The sequence below is a fragment of the Capricornis sumatraensis genome, chromosome 10 (genome assembly GCF_032405125.1).
Source record: "Capricornis sumatraensis isolate serow.1 chromosome 10, serow.2, whole genome shotgun sequence".
Taxonomy (NCBI): domain Eukaryota; kingdom Metazoa; phylum Chordata; class Mammalia; order Artiodactyla; family Bovidae; genus Capricornis; species Capricornis sumatraensis.
Genome location: NC_091078.1, coordinates 3,093,916 through 3,116,260, shown reverse-complemented (window position 1 = coordinate 3,116,260; position 22,345 = coordinate 3,093,916). Strand labels below are relative to the sequence as shown.

Genomic DNA, 22,345 nt, shown 5'->3' with positions numbered 1-22,345 from the left:
CCTATGGAAAAGTACAGAGTGTATGCCACCAAGACTTTGAAAGAGAAAAAAAAAAGAATTAGAGAGTTTATCTGGAAATTCATTAATAAGAATATTAACTTTTTTACTTTGGGGATTTTGCAGTAGTTGATCTTTTAAAATTCAAGAGTTGTGATTTATTTTCTCCTTCTACATGAGCAGTCACTTTAAAACCTTGTTTGTTTTTGGAAATTTGTGTCCTTGTTTTTAAAGAGAGCCCTACAAATGCTGTATCCTCCCAGGCTTCATGCATTTCTCTCCAGACATTTTTAACTATTATTAATATCCAAGAAGAGTTATTAGCATGGGTAAGTTAATCATCTCACAATAAATGCTTTCGTGATTGAATAACCTTCTGAATCGATGTCTCTGTCACAGGCGGGCTGCCACTGTACCTACAAATCACATTCATTGGAAAAATGGCAGTTTTTTTTCTATTTCCTTGGCTACCTCTCTTCAGGTTGACAAAACAAATGTTAGCAATTGTCTGAAGCATTCTGGCTTCTTCTAGTAATTAAGCAAATTTGAAACTAGCTTCCTAAGTTGTAGCATGAAGAGTTCAAGTCATTTTCTGTGTAAGATGCTGGGTTTGTGGCAAGCAGCTGGTGATGTTACTTCCCATGATGACTTTTCCATAAAAAGGGATATTTATGTTGAGGAAGAGACTGGTCATCAGAACATGGAAATCCTAATTAGTCACTGGGTGTTTTTAAGCTACCAAGTTTGTTTTGTGAACCAGATGATTTTCCAGCTTTAAACAAGAAATTATTTGTGGTCATGGGGAAAACAAATATCTGTAAAAGTTAAACCAACTTAAATATAAAATACTTAAGGGGGCTGTTAAATTCATGGCTTCAAAAATTCTATTTTTCAAAATTACTTGGTAGGTTGTCTGCACTTCTACAAATGTTTCAAAAGAAATTACACTGAGAATTGAGAATTTTGAACAATCAAATATGAGATAGAGAAAACAGGAGGTAATAACAGTATTGAATATTCAACAATCACGACCCCACTGAGGGCTGCCAGTCTCCTCTGTCCATGAAATTCTCCAGGAGAGAATACTGGAGTGGGTAGCCATTCCCTTCTTCTGAGGATCTTCCCCACCCAGGGATCAAAGCCTGGTCTCCTGCATTGCAGGCAGATTCTTTTTCATCTGAGCCACCAGGGTAGCCCCCATTCAATAATTCAGTTCAGTCACTCAGTTGTGTCTGACTATTTGCGACCCCATGGATCGCAGCACGCCAGGCCTCCCTGTCCATCACCAACTCCCAGAGTTCACTCAGACTCACGTCCATAGAGTCTGTGATGCCATCCAGCCATCTCATCGTCTATCGTCCCCTTCTCCTTCTGCCCCCAATCCCTCCCAGCATCAGAGTCTTTTCCAATGAGTCAACTCTTCACATGAGGCGGCCAAAGTACTGGAGTTTCAGCTTTAGCATCATTCCTTCCAAAGAAATCCCAGGGCTGATCTCCTTCAGAATGGACTGGTTTCTCCAGATAATCTTTCAATTGAAATCAAGTCATTTGAGTCATTAAATTTCTGAAAAGTCCACAACTATAAATATCAATTACTGTTTTTTTAAAGATAAAGTCAAAAATATTTTGGAAAAAGTCAGTTTTCTGATATCATAAAGGCCACTTTAATAATAAAAATTATGCTCAATTCTTATTTATTTTTAGATGTAAGCTTTTTTTCTAAGTAAAAATAATACTTTATTATGAAATTCTATTGAGAATCACACTTTAACAATGTCAACTTCAACAGCCAAGATGGGAGAGAAACAAAAAACACTGAGGAAATGAATAAAACCCACTGTGTTCTGCTTAGGAAACTCTAACGTAAGATAATGATGATGAAAATAGGAACCAAAGAATCAGAAAATGAAAAAGAAATCTTGTTAGTAGGAAAAATCTGAAAACCGCAAAAGAAAATTCAGTAGAAAAAAGAGACAATGTTTACTGAGCCACATGTCAAAGAACTTCATGTTTTATGATGAGATCATTGCTGAAGGTATGGGACATGGACTCAGAGAACAGGAGAGTTGATTAGCTACTGGACCATTCTCTGCTATGGGGACATATAAAACATTTCGGATGTCAAATTTATTGCTCAGTTCAGTTTAGCTCAGTTGCTCAGTCATGTCCAACTCTTTACGACCCCATGGACTGTAGCTTGTCAGGCTTCCCTGTCCATCACCAACTCACAGAGCCTACTCAAACTCATGTCCATTGTGTCGATGATGCCATCCAACCATCTCATCTTCTGTTGTCCCCTTCTCCTTCAGCCTTCAATCTTTCCCAGCAACAGGGTCTTTTCAAATGAGTCAGTTCTTCACATCGGGTGGCCAAAATATTGGAGTTTCAGCTTCAGCATCAGTTCTTCCAATGAATATTCAGGACTGATTTCCTTTAGGATGGACTGGTTGGATCTCCTTGCAGTCCAAGGGACTCTCAAGAGTCTTCTCCAACACCACAGTTCAAAAGCATCAATTCTTTGGTGCTCAGCTTTCTTTATAGTCCAACTCTCACATCCATACATGACTACTGGAAAAACCATAGCTTTGACTAGATGGACCTTTGTTGACAAAGTGATGCCTCTGTTTTTTAATATGCTGTTTAGGTTGGTCATAAGTTTTCTTCCAAGGAGCAAGGGTCTTTTAATTTATGGCTGCAGTCACCATCTGCAGTGATTTTGGAGCCCAAGAAATAAAGTCTGTGACTATTTCCACTGTTTCCCCATCTATTTGCCATGGAGTGATAGAATCAGATGCCATGATCTTAGTTTTCTGAATGTTGAATTTTAAGCCAACTTTTTCACTCTCCTCTTTCACTTTCGTCAAGAAGCTCTTGAGTTCTTCTTTGCTTTCTGCCATAAGCATGGTGTCATCTGCATATCTGAGGTTATTGATATTTCTCCAGCAATCTTGATTCCAGCTTGTGTTTCATCCAGCCCAGCATTTCACATGATGTACTCTGCACATAAGTTAAATAAGCAGGGTGACAATATACAACTTTGACATACTCATTTCCCGATTTGGAACCAGTCTATAGTTCCATGTCCAGTTTTAACAGTTGCTTCCTGACCTGCATACAGATTTCTCAAGAGGCAGGTCAGGTGGTCTGGTATTCCCATCTCTTTCAGAATTTTCCACAGTTTGTTGTGATCCACACAGTCAAATAATTTGACATAGTCAATAAAGCAAAAGTAGATGTTTTTCTGAAACTCTCTTGCTTTTTTGATGATCCAGCAGAGGTTGGCAATTTGATCTCTGGTTCCTCTGCCTTTTCTAAATCCACCTTGAACATCTGGAAGTTCATGGTTCACATACTGTTGAAGCCTGGCTTGGAGAGTTTTGAGCACTACTTTGCTAGCATGTGAGATGAGTACAATTGTGCGGTAGTTTGAGCATTCTTTGGCATTGCCTTTCTTTGGGACGGGAATGAAAACTGACCTGTTGAGGTATGGGTCAGCAGTGGCCTGCTGCAGGGGCTCTGGGTGCAGCAGGCCTGGGTGTGGCATAAGCCCTCTTGGAGGAGGTCACCGTTAACCCCACCATAGAACCACCAGAACTTACACAGGACTGGGGAAAACAGACTCTTGGAGGGCACAAACAAAACCTTGTGTGCCCCAGGACCCAGGAGAAAGGAGCAGTGACCTCACAAGAGACTAACACAGACATGCCCGTGAATGTCCAGGAGTCTCCGGGGGAGGGGGGGTCGGCAGTGGCCTGCTTCAGGGTCACCTGCTTCAGGCTGCACTCGGGAGGAACCAAGTGCAGCAATGCATTCATGGGACCTTTTGAAGGAGGTCGCCACTATCTTCACTACCTCCACCATCATTTGACCTCAGGTCAAGCAACAGGGAGGGAACACAGCCCTGTCCATCAACAGAAAATTGGATTAAATATTTACTGAACATGGCCCTGCCCATCAGAACAAGTTTCCCCCTCAGTCAGTCTCTCCCATCAGGAAGCTTCCATAAGCCTCTTATCCTTCTCCATCAGAGGACAGACAGAATGAAAACCACAATCACAGAAAACCAACCAAACTTGTCACATGGACCACAGCCTTGTCTAGCTCAGTGAAACTATGAGCCATGCTGTGTAGGGCCACCCAAGACAGACAGGTCATGGTGGAGAGTTCTGACAAAACATGGTCCACTGGAGAAGAGAAGGTCACACCACTTCAGTATTCTTGCCTTGAGAACCCCATGAACAGTATGAAAATTAATAGTAACTAAATTCAAATAAATGATGTTCAAATGTTATTTCAAAAACTGTACACTTAATAGGTGTGTTGTTATTGTAATTTTTTTTTTAGTGACTGACAAATGTTTTCACATCCGTAGTCCATGGGAGACAGGCCAGATGCCTCCACACTACGTGTGCAAAGGGAAAATTAAAATACAAGGGAAATGTTTCAGAAGTTGCAGACTCCGTTGCACCTACCTCGAGCTCTCCTTCCCCATCTGTCACTCCCAACCTTGCTCTCAAAATCAATAGATTCCCCAAACTAAAAGAGCTTCAGCCAGAGGGAAAGTGTAGTCCTTAGGCTAGTGGCTGCCCGCGGAGGTGACAGGGGCCTGGGGGAGGGATGGCAGAAGAAATGGCCTCCAAGGGCCTCTCAAATCCCCTGGTAGACTTCTTCCCAACATGCCATAGTCAACAGAGTACAGGTTAGCTGACAGGCTGTGAGCTTATTTTCTTAGGAGAGGTCACCTTTAAAGGGGTAAGAGATCAAAGGAAAACAAAGCCAGGGTCATGTCAACAGAGTGACACTCACATAAGCCAGAATCTTTTCAATTTCTCTCCACTGAAACCGTGAGGTTGCGATTCTGCTGGTGTTTCTCACTTCGTATACAATGACACCCTTGGCACAGATCCCCAAGGCCATTTCCCCTTCCGGCCTTGTCTTCTCTGGGAGAACTTGGTATACCAGCACACCATATTCTGGGAGCTGCTGAGCGACCTAGAATGAGAACAAGGCCAATTAAGAAGAGACAGGCACACTGGTCTAAAATAATGGATTTCAAACCATTCCATGAGGGGAAAAAAAAAAAAAAAACCTTAACAGATGTTCTGAAAAAAAGAGTAAGATTGCCAAATAAGTTTTGGAAACACTGAGCTAAACATATCTCCTTACTACAGCACTTCTCTGCACCTCTAATATGATAGTGTTGTTATATTTTATTAATAGAATGAAGGAATCCTTCCCTAATGAAGTACCTTGAGACACTAGGAACACTGATATTAATTATGAAAGTGATACCTGAAAATAATAATATCCTGAACAAGCTTGTAGAATTCAGACTCTTCTGAATCATCTCACAGGGATTTCTTTTTCTAAAGCCTGCTGCAGTACTATCTGATACAACCCCTTCACTTTACAGATGGAAAAACTGAGGCCCAGGCACAGAAAGCAGCCTTCCAAATGATCAGCAGCACTATTACAACAAGATAACATCCTGCAGAAAAAAAGGAGCAACCACTGGCATTTCTCACTGGGTGGCAGTGATTTGGTGGAGTCCCCAGAGCCCAAGATCTGTCTTCAGTTTACCAGTTTAGGAGACAGAATTTTGTCAGGGACCTGAGGGTCAGCCCCAGCTGGGAACTGCATCAGGCTAACCAAAATCGTCACAGACTGGTGCATAAACCTAATACAAATAAATATTTTTTATGTCTGAATGGTAACCACGTCTCTGTTCTGGTCTCTGCCATCTTCATCTTCACCTGGTAGACTCCAGTTCTTACTAGAAGGTCGGTGTGCCCAGGCTCAAGGCAGGTGGGCTCAAAATATGTCCATGTTTTCTCTACACATTTGAAACTCTCAGAAGGGTTTCAGCAGTGAGATCTGGTGCTCATCTCTACCCCAGGGCAGAGGGGACAAACGCCTGCCCAATCTCCCTCATCCTCAGGTCGGGTCACAGAAATGAGGACGAATTACAGCTTTGGAGAGCTCCTTTCTCAGGCTCTCTTCTCTCTTTTCTCCCTGTACTGATAAGTAATCTGTGCAGATAGGTCACAAAGATCATGATCACATTTCTGGAGCCTGAATCTCACTGTTTAACTTTGGAAAGACCCTGTCATCGTCACCATCATCATCTGAAACAGTATTTATTGGATATTAGTGCTGAAATATCCAATGGCCAGACTAAGCATGTACTTAAAGTATGACAGAGCAGGCCCAACCCAAAACAATTGGGTAAATTCTTCTAAAGAATTTGATGTGATATTTCTTAAAAAAATAATAATAATTAAAGCACCAAAATAGTCCTCGTTAGAATAGATGATGAGTCAATAGAATAGAATAATCAATAGAATAGAATTCTATTGAATATTCATCATCAACAGAAGATTCTATTAATCAGTAGAATAGCCTCTATTAGACTTTCTTATATTTTTTTAATTGTTTAGTATTTATTTTAATTTTTAATTTGTTAATGATATAGAAAGGGATATGATACTGAAGTACTTGGAGCCACAAAAATCTTAAAATGGTTCAGTGCCATTCTATAACAGAGCAGGACCCTACGGGGCTTTCCTGGGACAGACTTCCCTATCCAGTCTGTTTCACCTGCCTCTCATTTGTAGAAAACCTTTAGCTTCCTAGGCCTTCCCTCCTTTGACCCTATCATTGCACTTCTGGGAATCTGTCCTAAGAAAATATACTAAATGACCAAGATCAAAACCCTTTGATCAGAGTGATGTTTGGTGCAGACTTCCAGAGTTGGGTTGAGAAAACTAGTTCTTTGCAATAAATGTTCCTAAAGGCACCACCTTATAGAGTACTTGGAGAAGGAAATGGCAGCCCACTCCAGTATTTTTGCCTGGAGAATCCCACGGGCAGAGAAGCCTGGCCTAGCTAGTTACAGTCTGTGGGGTCGCAAGAGTCAGGCACGACTTAGTGACTAAACCACCACCTAAAAAGTTACCGCCTAAAGGTAAGGGAAGCCGGTGGCTCAGAGGTAAGGAACCTGCCTGCATGCAGGAGACGCAAGAAATGTCGGTTTGATCCCTGGGTCTGGAAGATCCCCTGGAGAAGGAAATGGCAACCCATTCCAGTATTCTTGCTCGGAAAATCCCCTGGATGGAGGAACCTGGTGGTCCATAGGGTCACAAAGAGTTGTACGTGACTGAACCGCTAAACACAAAGGTACTACCTTAAAAGGGATTATTGGGCAAGCTTTACAAAGGATATTTACAAAGCATTTGTATTCGTCTGGGGAATGCATAGGTTATAATGCTAAGTGGGAAAAAATACAAGGTACAATCAGTATGAATTCAACAACAAAAAGAAAATATTTTAACGGCATATGGCAATCCCTAGTTATGTGGAAAAATGGCTTCATGGTTGAAGAAGTTTGGAAAACACCAAGTTAACCTTGAATAAGTTGTTCTGAGATTAATATGCTAATATAGGTGTGAACCTTGCCATCAGCAGTACCCAAATGGACTTTCGCCAAATCTGATGAACGAGCAGGATTAGTCATCAGTGAAGCATAGGCCAATAGGTGTCATCTGATAATGGAAAAGGGAGCCCCAGGAGCTATAATTAAATAATCCAGTAAATGTTTATTGGAGTAACTGATCTCTGTGCTGAGTTCTGGGGATCCAAGGCCCTCTGGACATTTACAACCTAGAAGAAGGGACAAGAAATGAACAGAAATGTCTGCGATGTAGACTGTCAGCAATATATGCCAACAATGTATAAAATGTTTCTAACCTTTGACCCTGTGATTCTACTCATGAGAGTCGTTCCTTAAGAAATTAAGCAGAAATGCAGCTAAAGACGTATGCAGAAAAAAATATGAATCTCAGTGTCTAAAATAGTCCCATATTTAAAATAATTTATGTGCCAAACAACAGGATACTGAGAAAAAATTTTGGGTACCTCATGTGTTGATTCAAAAGAAAGTTTCAAAATTTTAGTGAGATGAGATTTAAAAACAGCCCACAAAATTGACCATATACTATAAATCCAATTTTAAACACAAATGCATGCACACGTGTGAGTGCACAGACGAAAGAGGGAAGGGTGAAAATACACGAATGGACTGCACTGTCTTAACGGGGAAGAATGTAGCGGAAAGGGAATGTGCTATTCACGCAGTTGTGTCTGACTCTGCAGCCCCGTGGACTGTAGCCCTACAGGCTTCTCTGTCCATGAAAGTCTCCAGGCTAGTATACAGGGGTGGATACCCATTCTCTTCTCCAGAGGATCTTTGTGATCCCAGGATCCAACCCAGGTCTCCTGCATTGCAGACGGATTCTTTACTGTCTGAGGCATGAGGGAAGCCTATTTGTGTGTGTGTGTGTGTGTGTGTGTGTGTGTGTGTGTGTGTGTGTGTGCCGTGTGTATGTTAGTCACTGAGACATGTCTGACTCTTTGCAACCCCATGAACTGCAGCCCACCAGGCTCCTCTCTCCATGGGGTTATCCCAGCAAGGATACTGGAGTGGGTTGCCATATATGTATATATGTATCACTTTGCTGTATATACCTGAAACTAATGGAGTATTGTAAATCAACTACTTTAACTTGAAAAAGATATCCCCAAAAAAACGTTTCCACATTTTTCCTAGAGTTGGTGGCTTCCTTTGCAACTACTGGTCATCCTTCAGTGAGAGGAAGAAGAGACACAGTGAGCCTGCCACACTGAGCCGGGGCTGCGCAGAGGCCTGCAGACCCAAATCCTCGGCTCCCTGCTGGCTCTGTGGTCCTGCACCCTCTCTCCACCAGAGGTGTGCTCATGGCTGTGAAGTCCTCCCTCGTTTACTGTCAAGGGAATGCTGCCCCCACTTCGCAAGGAACCGGAACAAAGGCTGGATTAGGGAACACACTGAGCGCCTTTCTGCCAGAGCTGCTCAAGTGAAATGCTCAAGTGTTTCTACTGTACCGAGTGCTGCAGGAAGTTCCAAGTGACTGACCAAAAACAAGATAGCCCTCACCTCAGCAGTTCTGCTTTCAAAAGGCCGTCTCTATCAAAAGCTAGAAAACACAGAATATTTTTGTCTCAGGAGACATTGTTAGAAGAAATATGAAAACCCTGGAGTTCCCTTTTGAAACTGCTACCCAACCCTAGAAGCCCTGCCAAGTACACCACCCTGGGGTGCTGGGGGACCTCCTCCCATGTGCCTCTCCCCCACCCCCAGCTCTGGCTGCACAGACAGAGCGGCCGGCCCCTCCCATCCTGAAATACTGCAGCTGCTCTCACTGGGGAGCTCTCAGCTATCACAGTGCTGCGCGCCTCTGGGTCCCCTTCTGTCCTCTCTACAAAACTTAAACTCCCGAGGCAGAAAGCACGTCCTTCCTGTCTCTGTTTCCTGTAGCGCCTGGTCCACTGCGGGTGTTAAGCTGTGAACTGAGCAAAAGCTATTCATTGGCGGCTCTGTGCACCAGCAAACGTAAGAGACTTGGCTTGTGGCTCACACTCAGGTTTGTACATCAGATGTCAAAAATGTCTCTATGAGATATGTGGCCTACCCCTACTCACAGAATATTGACTGTGTGAGATTCAAGGTTGAAGAAAGGGCCGGCCATACCCACCCTGGCCCAATAAATCCTATTCATTTGGGGGATCATTTCTAATGCCATCTACTTCCAAAGGTCTCGAGTCCTATGCTTGTACCTCCCTGTGGCTCTGAGCACATCCAGCCCCAGAGAAATCTCTGGAGGGTATTGCTGACTACGTGCCCTCTCAAGAGTCCAAAGGCCTCACCCTCAAGAACTCCAACTCAGCATCCTCTCCCCAAAGCACAGGACTCAGACGGTGCATCTCTGAGACTTCGACTTGGACCCGGAGAGCCGTCATCCTCTCAATGAGACTTGCGGGGACATAATCTTCAACTCGAAAATAGGCTTTGTTCTCTACCTGCTGGAAAGATGCAGAAGAAAAGGGACACAGCCAAGACACCTTCTATAAGATTCTGAGCAGAACAGAAGCCTGTCTGCAGTCACAACTCAGTTAGGGCCCCAGCGAACAGATGCTCTTTTGAAGTGCCCACTGGGATATCATATTCTACCATATTAGAGATTGAGCCAAACCACACAACAGAAACAGAAGGGAAAGGGGAAAGAAGCCACCTGTTTTTGACCCCCTTTTGTATGCCAGAGGTCCCCAGAACATATTAGCTCCTTCTGTCCTCAAGGTAATCATAAGCCAACAGTACTATTGTTGTCATTGCCAAGATGGGCCAAATGAACGAGAAAGAAAGTCATTTAACAGAGCTAAGTTCACACCATTTGGAAGGAACAGAAGCAAAGCCCTCACCCATTCCACAATGTCACGCCACTTCCCAAATGGCACAGTGAAATCCTGGCTCTAAAGCTGTGTTTCTGTGTATTCATTCTGCACGTCTATCTGCACATGCTACCAGTACACGGCCCCCTCTCACAAGGGAGGCCTTGTCTATGGCACCATCTCCTCACAACAAGGGGATCAAGAAGCGTCCCCCGAACAAGAGAAGATCTGACGCTAATAGCCCGCCCCAGGCCTGAGCTTTCACCGGCTACTCTTTTGGGAACCTGAGGCTGCAGCCTCACTAGCTGCTGCAGGAAGATCGTTATGGTTCGCCATCACTCACTACCCAGTACTGAGTTCCCTGGTGTGGACTCTGGGGCACGGAGAGGTACACAGACATTCTGGAGGAGGAAGGTAGAACTTGGCAGATAGAGAAGCTGACCCTTCCCTGGTATTCCTGAATCAGCCCATCCTAGTCTCAGGAAGCCAATACCAGCCTAATCTCGGGCAAGACGCAAGCTGAGGGCAACTGTCCATGAGGGAGGCAACTGGAAACTGGGAGCACCTGGCCTTCTCGGGGCTAGGAATGGGCACATTGGTCTGACAAGGGGTCTGACAGGAACAGCACAGCATCCGCTAAACCCCCATGTTCCTGGTCTGGCACAGGAGTCCCCATGTGGCTGGAGACAGAGTCCTCCAGCCTAGGGCTGGCCCACGCCACTTCTGAGCTCAGCTCAGAGACACTGAGGGGAAGAAATTGCTTGGTAAGCCAGTACACAAAAAAGCATTCAGAATGCTATTACAAAGTCCCCAATCCAGAAACTGACACTAAATGGTGGCAAAATGTGGAAGAGCAGGAACTCACTCAATGACTGGTGAAGTGCAAGATGGTCAAGCCTCTTTGGGAAGGCAGTTCTTCAATTTTTTATGGGACTAAACAAATTTGTACCATATGATCCAGCAATCATCTCTTTGGGATTTACCCAAAGGAGCTGGAAATGTCCACACAGAAATCTGTACATGGATGTTTACAGCAGCTTCATTCATAGTTGCCAAAACTTCGAAGCAAAAGAGGTCCTTCAGTTGGTGAATAACTAAATAAACTCTGGTACATCCAGACAATGGAATATTATTCAGCACTAAAGAGAAATAAGTTATCACACTGAAAAGACATTGAGGAAACTTACATGCATATTACTAAGTGAAAGAAGCCAGTTTGAAAAGGCTACATACTATGTGATTCCAACTGTATGACATTTCGGAAATGGCAGAGACTGTAAAAAGATCAGCAGTTGCCAGGAGTAGGGGAGGAGGAGGGTGGAACACAGAGGAGTTTCAAGGCAATGAAATTACTCTAGGGAATTCCCTTGGTGGTCCAGTGGTTAGGCCACCGCCAGGGCCCAGGTTCAGTCCCTGGTAGGGCATCTAAGATACTGTAAGCCACGTGGTGTGGCAAAAAAAAACAACAAAAACCACCACTACTCTGTATGATTCTGTAAGAGCAGATATCTGTCATTATAAATTTGTTCAAACGTATAGCATGTACAACACTAAGAGCGAACTCCAATATTAACTGTGAACTCTGGAAGATAAGGAGACATCAATGTGTAGGCTCATCAGTTGCAATAAACTGAAATTGATGGCGGGGGACAATGATAGTAGGGGAAGCATATGTGGGGGGAAAGGGCATGTAGGAAGTCTCTGCATCTTCCACCCAGTTTTGCTATGGACCTCAAACTGTTCTAAAACAGAAGTCTGTTAAACATGTTTTTATTTTTTTATTTTTTTTATTTTTTTAAACATGTTTTTAAATTGTTTAGGACATTAAACATTTTTAAAAATTTAGGACCTTTGACCCAGCCATCCCTTTGCTAGAACTAGAGAAGTCAGATCAACGGAAGTCAGCATGAAACTAAAAAAGCTCCAGCACGAGTATTTCTTTCTTTGTCATTTATTTTAAAAAGGAAAATGAGAAGCGACTGGAACAATAGTAGCAGCGGTTATGAGCACTTCCGTGGCGCCTCTAGGTGATGCCCACGAGTGGGGAAACAAATCAGAGAGCCAAGCTCCGGCCCTAGTGAGGCATACCACGCGGTTACCCCAAAAGCTCATTAGGAAGGCCAGGGGAAGACATACTACTGAGTGAGAAAGCAGAATGCAAATCAAATGTGGCAACGTTTACAACTGCATAAAATCCCCGAGTGTGATCAAAGGCTGGAAGAGAATGCACCCAGAGGAAATTTGTTCTGCGGCAATGATGTGATTAAGGAGATTTATTTTTGTACCAAACTGTCTTTGTCTCCCTTTTTAAAATGCAAATGTAATCATGTTACTTACTTCCCAGCTTAGAATTCATCAGTGCCTCCAGTCTTCCACTGCAGTGGTTTCCAAATCATGTTTTTTTCCCTGGCACCAGAACCATTTATCAGACAAAATATCCACCCCTTAGAAGGGCCCACGAGGTTCCTTCCTGGATCTGACTGGCAGTGCTGCCCAGCCTCGAGGCGTATTAACTAAGGCTGCCGTGAAATCCTTGCCGCTCTGCACGGGCCAGCCTCCTCCTTCTGCTCACTCAGTGACCCAGATACAGGGAGAGGCCTGCACTCTGAGACCTCCTTATGCCCTTTGCCGTGCCCACCGCAGTGCCTGGCACATAGTATAGCAAGGCCCTAGAAAAGAGTCCCAGCTGTGCTCTCACTAGCTCACCTAACCTCAAAGAGGCACAGTTCTTCAATCTGCCTGCCAAAGCCCAAGACAGTGTTTCGGTCCCTGATCCAGGAAGATCCCACATGCCTCGGAGCAACTAAGCTCGTGCGCTACGGCTACTGAGCCTGTGCTGTAGAGCCCGGGAGCCACAGCTGCTGAGCCCACGTGCCGAGCCTCCTGAAGCCCTCCGAGAGCCCGTGATGTGCACCAAGAGAAGCCACCACGATGAGAAACCTGTGCACCAGAGAGTAGCCCCTACTCGCCGCAACTAGAGCAAAGCTGGCACAGCATCTGGGACTCGGGAAAGCCACAAACAAACAAATAGATAAATAAAATTATGTTTTAAATTTTAAAATAAAATGCAATGGAAATAACACCAGCTTTGCAGGGTTGACACAGGCTTAGAAGATGCAAGCAAGGAGCAAGCCCTCCATAAATTCGGGCTGAGCGAGTAGGTGCTCAAATGAACGGGTATGTGGAATCTGTTGCCTTCACACACACACATGCATGCACACAGGCGTGCAAGAAAGGGAAAAGGTCTGTCTTTAGGGGCCACGTGGGGGCAGCAGAGAATACCTAGGGACCACACTGGAGGCCAGAGCAGATGCAGAGGCGGAGGGGAGACAGGATCTGAAGTAGCAGCTGAAGGTGAAGGATGAGATCCAGGCTGAGGCAGAAACTAGGTGAGGCCAGTCAGGAACTGGGCAGGTGACGGGCATGGGGGACCCAGGGTGAGGCCCTGGCCCGGGCTGCAGAACGTGCGGAAGGGGCTGGGCCTGTGTGCGCCCAGCTGCCTTCAGTGGACCTGGCCCACTGTTTCTGCCAGCTCCCAGCAGTAGAGCTAGGGTATCAGGTTGAAAGCTGTATGTCTGAATCCACAGACTGAAAGCTGGTCTTTGTTTTCCAGTAGAGCACTCCTGAGTCTGGGGTGGGACAGGAAAACTTACAAACAGCAGTTGCGACGTGCACGGCCTCGGAGGTACATCACCACCTGCCACCCTTACAGTAGTTCTGACCTACTCTTATCTCAGCTTTCCACTTTGCAGATAAAGAGCTGAGCCAGAGAAATAAGATCTAATGTCATGTGGCTACTTAACAAAAGAGGCAGGGTTTGGACCTCGTTCCGTCTGACTCAAAAACTCCTTCAATCTATAGAGCCTGCTAAAGGTCAGCCCAACGCTGCCCTGGGAGGCCTGTCTGTAGGGGCCATCACAGGGCTGCACTAGAGGCTGCAACGAGGATGGCGACTGATTCGCCAGGGCGCCTGAGGCTTACAGCACCCTCCATGGGCCTGGGCCGTTCTCCTCCCAGTTCAGTTCAGTTCAGTTCAGTCGCTCAGTCGTGTCCGATTCTTTGCGACCCCATGAATCGCAGCACACCAGGCCTCCCTGTCCATCACCATCTCCCGGAGTTCACCCAGACTCAAGTCCATCAAGTTCATGATGCCATCCAGCCATCTCATCCTCTGTCGTCCCCTTCTCCTCCTGCCCCCAATCCCTCCCAGCATCAGAGGCTTTTCCAATGAGTCAACTCTTCACATAAGGTGGCCAAAGTGCTGGAGTTTCAGCTTTAGCATCATTCCTTCCGAAGAAATCCCAGGGCTGATCTCCTTCAGAATGGACTGGTTGGATCTCCTTGCAGTCCAAGGGACTCTCAAGAGTCTTCTCCAACACCACAGTTCAAAAGCATCAATTCTTTGGCGCTCAGCCTTCTTCACAGTCCAAATCTCACATCCATACATGACCACAGGAAAAACCATAGCCCTGACTAGACGGACCCTAGTCGGCAAAGTAACGTCTCTGCTTTTGAATATGCTATCTAGGTTGGTCATAACTTTTCTTCCAAGGAGTAAGCGTCTTTTAATTTCATGGCTGCAGTCACCATCTGCAGTGATTTTGGAGCCCCAAAAAATAAAGTCTGACACTGTTTCCACTGTTTCCCCATCTATCTCCTCCCAAGACCCCCTCAAAGTGGCAGCACAAGGGCAGCAGTGAGCAGGCCCAGGCATGGTTAGGACTCCGGCTCTGGAGGCGAGGAGACACGAAGGGGCTCCAAGCAGTAACAGGCCTGGAGTTTTGTCAAAGGGGCAGGGAGGGGTTATGTGGGCTAGGCTGGCCCTGGGAGACTGTCTGCCCAGGCAGGGGGTAGGATGGGGATGTGCCAAGAGAAGAAAGTGAGGTCTCAGTCGCTGTAGGTGAAGTGGGAGCAGGGAAGTGAGGGTCAGAGAAGGGTAGGGTGTTGGGAACTGAACCACATTTCCCTGACAAGCAAGTTGCCGACTTTCCTGATGGATGGCTTTTATTCACAGTGTTATCCCGCCAAGAGCCTGTACTCAGCTCATCCACCCACTCCTCAGATCAGTTGCTCTTGAGCAAACTCCCCGTGTTTGAGGCTCTGCTTTGGCGTGAGGGAAATGGCAGAAAAAAACAAACAAAATCTTTACCGTCTGGCGGATTCCGTTCTAATGGAGAAGACTGACAGCAAGGCTGATAAGGAAATGGCTACCCCATACCAGACGGTGAAAAATGCAAGGGGATAAAGAGGGGCTCAGATGGCTCCAGACAGAGAGGCAACTTCTGAAGATGTGCTGGGAAGACAGCGAGATACTGGTGAAGCCTGAAAAATGGTTTCCAAACTGCTGCCTGTAATCCATGGGTGACCTGTGAGTGGTTCATAACCAGCACTTCTAAATTAACTAGACTAGAACAAGAAATACCAGTATGTATCACACAAGTGCATCTCATTTCCTAAACTTTTGCCTCACTGCTGTTACATGGACACATGTGTACAGGTTGAGTTATAAGGTTTGTCTATTTTTTTTTAATCGGGGTCATGGCACAAAACATCTGAAAGCCAGTGATGATGATGAGCTCAGTGAATCAGTACATTACTGGCTGCAGGCGAGACTTTAGATGAGAACTACCTTACAGTGTATAAACTTGACCTGTTCATTTCTGTATCCCCCAGAGCCGAGCAAAGAACACTCGAAGGATGTCTGTTGGATGGATAGGTGGATGGGTGGGTGGGTGGGTGGGGGGTGGGCGGATGCCGTTTACCCCAGTCTCAGTGTAGGTGCTAAGAACTCAGGCTGTCTCCACGTTCACAACAGTTCCCCACTGTCCCATAACTGCCTCTCCAGTGACCCGCCCCCCCAAGGGCCCCTGATCTCCACGCCTACCTCCTCTGGGTAACTGCCAAATTCAGCCTGCAGAGCAAGGACCCCCAGCTGCAACAGCGTCTCATCGTTGCAATACAGCTTCTCCTCCAGGATGTCTTTCCGAAGTTGCAGGTAAAACTGATGCCTTGTCCAGCTGTGCCTGCCAAAGAGACGCAGGAATAAAGGTTACTGGCATGCTGAGGGCAAAGGAGAGCACTAAAGCCCGAGGGCCTCCTCAGTCTGTGAACAGAAAAAGGAGAGAAGATGGGTAGAGTAGAACCCACAGGGCAATGCCAGTAACACGAGGGTGAGCTTGTTTATCCATACCATGCCTCCTGTCACTCGCTGAGGGCTATTCTGTGCCCAAGACACAGGGTTACTCACTTCCCACAATATCCATGGAGATGTTTGTTCTTGTGACTCAAGTAAGAAAACCAATACTTAGTCAGATGGTATGTCTAATAAGCAAAGGAACAGAGAGAGTGATCCAGTCCCAAAGCAGTGACCTTCTCCTCCCATCCTCATCACTGAGCTGCCGGGAGGTGGGGCATGTTGGGGTCAGGGGAGAGAGAACTTGACCTTGACCGGCACATGTTTGAACCGAAAGGGTAAAGTTTTCATTTTGACCAGGGCTTGTCCCCAAACACTGACTTTCCCCCCTCTTCTGTAATATTGGAATCCAGCAAAAAGACCAGACACAGCAACTGTTGTAATGTTTGCGCACATTAATTTGCCAAGCACTTGCCTACCCATTATCTCTAATGTCAGCCTGGACAGACATAAACGGCCTAAGGAACAAACCAAGAAGTCTGCGGCACTCACTGGAGCAGCCCACAGTGACTCACGAAGAACTTTATCCTTAGAAAGAGCACAAAGGTATTTGGGGAGCTCTTCTTCTGGGGCTGCTCACTCCAGCCTTCAGGGGCTATTTTGCACAACCTGGTTTCAGCATCCAAGAAAAAGAACTCTTTACCTGAAATGGAAGTAGAGAGTGTTCAGAGGGGAAAGCAGCCGGGCAGGCACCACGCATCAGACTCACAGCCCTGAGCTCTGCCCGAAGGGTGAGACAAGAGCCGACTGAGTCTAGGAGAGAGAGCAGGAAGCAAGTGGTCTGGATTTAGTGCCACGGGACCTTTGTCGGGTCCATGGGGGGCCCAGAAGAGGGAACAAAGACGAGAGTGTCAGAGAAAAGAAACATAGCACCCAGAAGAGAAAATATGAATATTTACCTGAGGAGACATCACTTATCATCTGCCTCCCAGTGACCACCTTATAAAAATAAAATTTAAAAACACAGAACTGAGTATTTATTCCATTTCTGTCGTGGGCCGGGCGCTCTGTATCTACGTGGGCAAGTGCAGCGTCCTAGTCGCAAGCAGTTTTGTTAGAAGGAATGGAACTCAGGGACCTAGACACTGGGCTTCCCAGGTGGGCACAGTGGTAAAGAATCTACCTGGCAATACAGGAGACTAGGGTTCAATCCCTGGGTCAGGAAGACGCGCTGGAGTAGGAAATGGCAACCTGCTCCAGTACTCTTGCCTGGGAAATTCCATGGATAGAGAAGCCTGGTGGGCCACAGACCATGAGGTCACAAAGAGTCGGACACAAATGTATGACTGAGCATGCTCACCACACACACACACTGAGACACCAGGGCTACCTGAGGCATCAGGCCAGCCTGGGAGCCACTCACCTTTCAGGTAAGCCAAGCCAAAGTAGGTGAGCTCCCCGAGGTTGGCAAACGGTGCAATGGCACTAAAGACAGCTCCCACTGTCGATGTTATGTCACATTTCACCTCCAGGCACTGCCCGCTCAGCAACACCACACAGAGGCCCCTGAGAGCCAAGTACGACTTCGCTTTTTTGGTCTGAAAACAAGAACGGTATAAACCGTAACAATAACTCAAAGACGTGGAGCCTTTACCATGGGCTAGCTACTGTGCTGACCACTTTATGCGTCTTCTTTCACTTAACTGACAAACAACCTAAGAGATGAGTATGTTTATGATTCCTGTTCAGCAGATGAGAAGCAAGGTTCAGAGACTAAGGGACCAGCCCAGAGTTGCACTTAGTAAACGGCGGAACTGGACTCAAATCCCTGCTCTTTGCCAGGCTCTGCAGGGGCCAGGAAGGCTGGGGGCGGGGGGGTGGGGGGGGGCTCATGTAGCGGATGTCTCTCCCCTGCAAAAATTCCTGGGGCTCCACTTCCCAAGAGGATTGCCCAGGGCCACAACGGTGAACCATACACCCCCAGAGTAGTGAACAATGCAATACTGGCCCCAGGTCATCACAGAGCACAACTTGGGTGGGCAGAGGGAACTTGGGTGGGCACCTGTCCAAGGAGGAGGGAGGGCTAGAGCTTAGCAGATCACTGTGAACCAAGAAACTGATCGGCAGAGGTGCATCCGAGGAAGTGCAGCAGCATCTGCCTTCTGTCCCTTACCCTGCTCAGATTAATTCCAGATGCAACTGCCTCTGTAACCCCACCCCGACCACTGTCACCTCCGCCGAGCCGCCCAGAAGAGCCCATCGGTCCGCCCCACAAAGGCTGGTCCGCCGCATCTTTGCACACACTGGCCCCTGCCCCCTGTGCCCTTCCCCTCCACCCTCTCACGCAAGTTCCTACAGGTTTCCAGGTCAGCTCAGGACCTCTCGTCTGCAACCTGGTTCCTAGTGCTCAGGGCCCCTGCTCCCTCAGAATGAGGGCTCAGGACCTCTAGTCTACAACCTGGAGGTTGAGCCACACACTCCCTTCTCTCCTCCCCCGGTTCCTAGTGCTCAGGGCCCCTGCTCCCTAAGGATGAGGGCTGAGCACCCCCTGTGCCCCAAGCCTAGCCTAAGGCCTGGCCCAGACCTCCTCAGAAAGTCTTCATTAAAAGACAGTCATGATGGACACCGCAGATGGCTTTAGTTCCACTGAGACCAAGCCTGCCCCCACACCATGACCTCCCACAGCCAGCGGCGGCTCCACTCCCCAGCCCTGGACTGAACCCTGTGAGAGTGGGATTCCCCGTGACCCCAGGCAGGCACGGCCACGGGGCACACTCTAAGCCACTCCGGTTCCCGCTCATCCGCACCCGTGTCTCCTGTTGCTGTGTAACACACTTGCCCACGCTTGAGTTTAATGCTTTGCAGTTGCCCTCTTGAAATCTGTAATGATTGTATGTTTGAATGTGTGTTTTCTAAATGACGTCCATTAGAGCATGCACAAAGAGCTTGGGTCCCCAGTGGTCCTGCCTGCCCACCTCAGGTAATGGGCTTTGGCTGCCAGCTTCTCTGTTCCCTGGTGCCCAGGCCGCTTCCAGTTTCCTCCTTCCCCTCCCTACCCTGCAACCTCTGCCAACCTTCACTCAGGATCTCTCCCCTCTTCCCCAGAGTGCTGGTTCAGGAAGGGTCCCAGTCAAACATCTCAGAGCAAGGCAGGCAGTGGCTGAACCCACAGTGGACTAACAACACCAAAGCTCTTTCCTTGAGCCTCAGGAGAGACAGCCTGTCACTCACCCCCAATCCAGGTCTGCCTGGGTTGAGCCAGCAGACCAAGGGAAGGGAGACTGACTTCTCCTCTCCAGAAAATAAACGCATAATGCTGGAACACAAACTTCGCGTGAAGAGGAATATCTGTTTTTGTCATATCAAGAGATCTAGGGTGTGGAGCATTGCCTGGCACCTACTAGATGCTTCAACAATATTTCCTGACTAAAGAGGAAGATGAAGAGCTTGCCTGGAAGGACAAGCAGGACTTGGTGAGAAGTCACAGAGGTTTCTTCCCAAAGGGGAAGAGGACGCTAAAGGATGGATGTCAAGTAGCAGTGTGACTTGGCAAGGGCTGGCAGGCTCCTGGAGGAGAGGGTAAGCCCCTCAGAGCTTGATCAGGCTCGGCTACTGCTCAGCTGGCCGCTCACCACCCTTCAGCCCCGCCCAGTCTAACCCAGCAGTTACCACAATTGATCCAGGCAAATACAAGGTCACCGGGGCCTCTCCAGCCATCAGGGCAAACTCCGGCCTGGAGAACTGAGGAAACAGGCAGAGTTACTCTCGGTAAAGATGAGAAATCAAAGTCAAGCTCCACAAGGCTGGAGCCCCAGCTTCAGAACTGAGCTTCTCCCATGGTTTCACCTCCTCCTGCCCACAATCAGCCTTCCCTTCCCCAAAACCAGCAGGAAGCAGGTTCCAATGAGATGGGGTCAACTGGGCTGAGGCCCTAGCTAGGCTGGGCATCTCAGAGCAGACGTCTTAAACAAGCAGGTGTGGCTTTGGTGATGTTCTAGCTCTTCATTTGAGCGCCCACTTCATTTTAAGTGCCGTAATTCATGCATCATCATATAATCTTTTATATGTCTCAAAATTATACAACACGTTGCCTGTATAAATATATGCAACAAGGTTTTGAAAACAAAAATACTTTGAGATTTAGATTCAAAGTAAACATTTTATCTTGTTCTGGATGTTGAATCGGCAGCGTGCCTGAGTATTTATTCTCAGTATCACAGTACTTCATGTTCATAGCACACTTGTGACCCAGGAAATGCCCTGATGCCATTTTAATTTATACTCAGCCATCATCCTGTGGGGTGCACATTCTCAGCCGCTTTTGCAAGAAGTGGAGGTTCCAAAAGGTTAAGAAATTCACCCAAACTAACACCAGTGAGTCACAGGATGGGGTGGGCCTTTTTCTTTAAGATTTTTTTTTAAATGTGGATCATTTTTAAAGTCTTTATTGAATTTGTTACAATGTTGTTACTACTTTATGTTTTACTTTTTTGGCCACAAGGCATGTGGGATTTTAGCTCCCCAACCAGGGATCAAACCCACATCCTCTGCATTGGAAGGTGAAGTCTTAACCACTGGACCTCCAGGGAAGTCCCTAGGTGGGCCTTCTAATGTGTCTCCCAAGGGTACCCATCAGGACTTCTGTTTCAAGAGGCCAAAAGTGCAGCCGGGGGTAATGCACGTCCTGAGAGAGTTGCTAGTATTGTCGAAGCATTCGACCCCCATCCCTCCAAGCTCACGAGGGCCTGAGAGCGGTCTTGGAGGGCAGCAGGGGCCGGAGCGGAATATGGCGCTCATCGCAGCACAGGAGAGGATGTCCTGAGGCTATGCCAGGCTCCGCTCATCCCTGACTAGTTGAGCACATCAGGAAAATCTCTCCACAACAGACAGACAGGCAGACAAAGCCTGTTGGGGGCTTCAGGGTCTGACATTCCCAAAGGGCTCCTGATGCGCCAACAGAAGGCCAGGCAGAGGCGGCCTCATCCGTGAACAGCCTGCTCTGGAGGGCTTGCCACAGATCCAGGGGTGCCTATCCCCATGGCTGCTGTGGCCTTGTGTGGTTACTTTTCCAGCTAATGCCAGTATCACCCATGGAGGAAGAGGTGCTTGTTATCTAAACACTGAAAGTGGCTCTGACTGCTGGCACCAGGGCTGTTTCGGACAGAAGGTACAACCCGGGACCACCCCAATCTCACCCTCCAGCACAGGTGTAGCAAGCTGGCCCCTCAGCAGAGACCAGACTGCCTGCCAGGAGTCTCGGGTCCCCAGAGCCATGAGCAGGGGCCCCCCGACATGGTCTCTCCTGTCAGCCTGGACTTCCCAGCGAGGCAAGCCCGCCTGCCACTCTTGAGCCCCAGCTCCCCACACTCATCCCAACTCTCCTGCTCTTGTGCCAACCAGCCTGGAGAATCTCTCTCCCGAACTACCCCAGCCACTGCTTTGCTTCCACACGTCACCTGTTCAGAAGGCGCCTTCCAAGCACGTTCGGCCTTGTCAGCTCTCTCACCACCTCCCTTGTCCTGTCCCCACCTCACATCAACAGCCGTGAACTTCCTGAACGGTGGGACCTGGCACCTTCAACCTGCTATCCTGCAGAGTTTATGGCAAGGCCCCTCCATAACACCTATCGCCCTGAATTGCCAGGTTGGAGGTCATTTCAGTCCAGCTCTGTAGGTCTCAGCCCCAGGGAGGCTGGCCCGCAGCAGGATCCTGCCCATTTTCATTTGCCGTGTCAGCCACACATGGCTTCTCTCTCACACCGCCTGTGGCAGTGCCCTTCGATCCTCTTTGCTCACCTTTCCCTTTCTTTGCAAAAAACTCCTCTGGGAAGGAGTTGCCGGCCGTGAGTTTTCCGGGAGAGCAGAACCGGAGCTGAGCCGTCGGCCTTCCTGAAGGTCTGGGGGAACTTGAGCTGGAAGGGTGCTGGCCAGCAGTCAGAGAAGGAGCAAGAGT

At 47.4% G+C, this 22,345-nt stretch overlaps 1 protein-coding gene across 1 annotated transcript in view; it reads right to left on the bottom strand.

Annotated features, from left to right (window-relative positions):
- FRMPD2 (FERM and PDZ domain containing 2) overlaps positions 1 to 22,345 on the bottom strand; it is a 104,387-nt gene that overhangs the window by 34,847 nt on the left and 47,195 nt on the right. The window contains exons 8-14 of the mRNA XM_068982291.1: positions 22,189 to 22,315; positions 20,063 to 20,134; positions 17,817 to 17,991; positions 16,946 to 17,096; positions 16,145 to 16,283; positions 9,739 to 9,894; positions 4,804 to 4,989 (exon numbers count right to left, since the gene is read on the bottom strand). Of these exons, the coding sequence (XP_068838392.1) occupies positions 4,804 to 4,989; positions 9,739 to 9,894; positions 16,145 to 16,283; positions 16,946 to 17,096; positions 17,817 to 17,991; positions 20,063 to 20,134; positions 22,189 to 22,315 (1,006 nt within the window). The remainder of the gene's footprint in view (positions 1 to 4,803; positions 4,990 to 9,738; positions 9,895 to 16,144; positions 16,284 to 16,945; positions 17,097 to 17,816; positions 17,992 to 20,062; positions 20,135 to 22,188; positions 22,316 to 22,345) is intronic.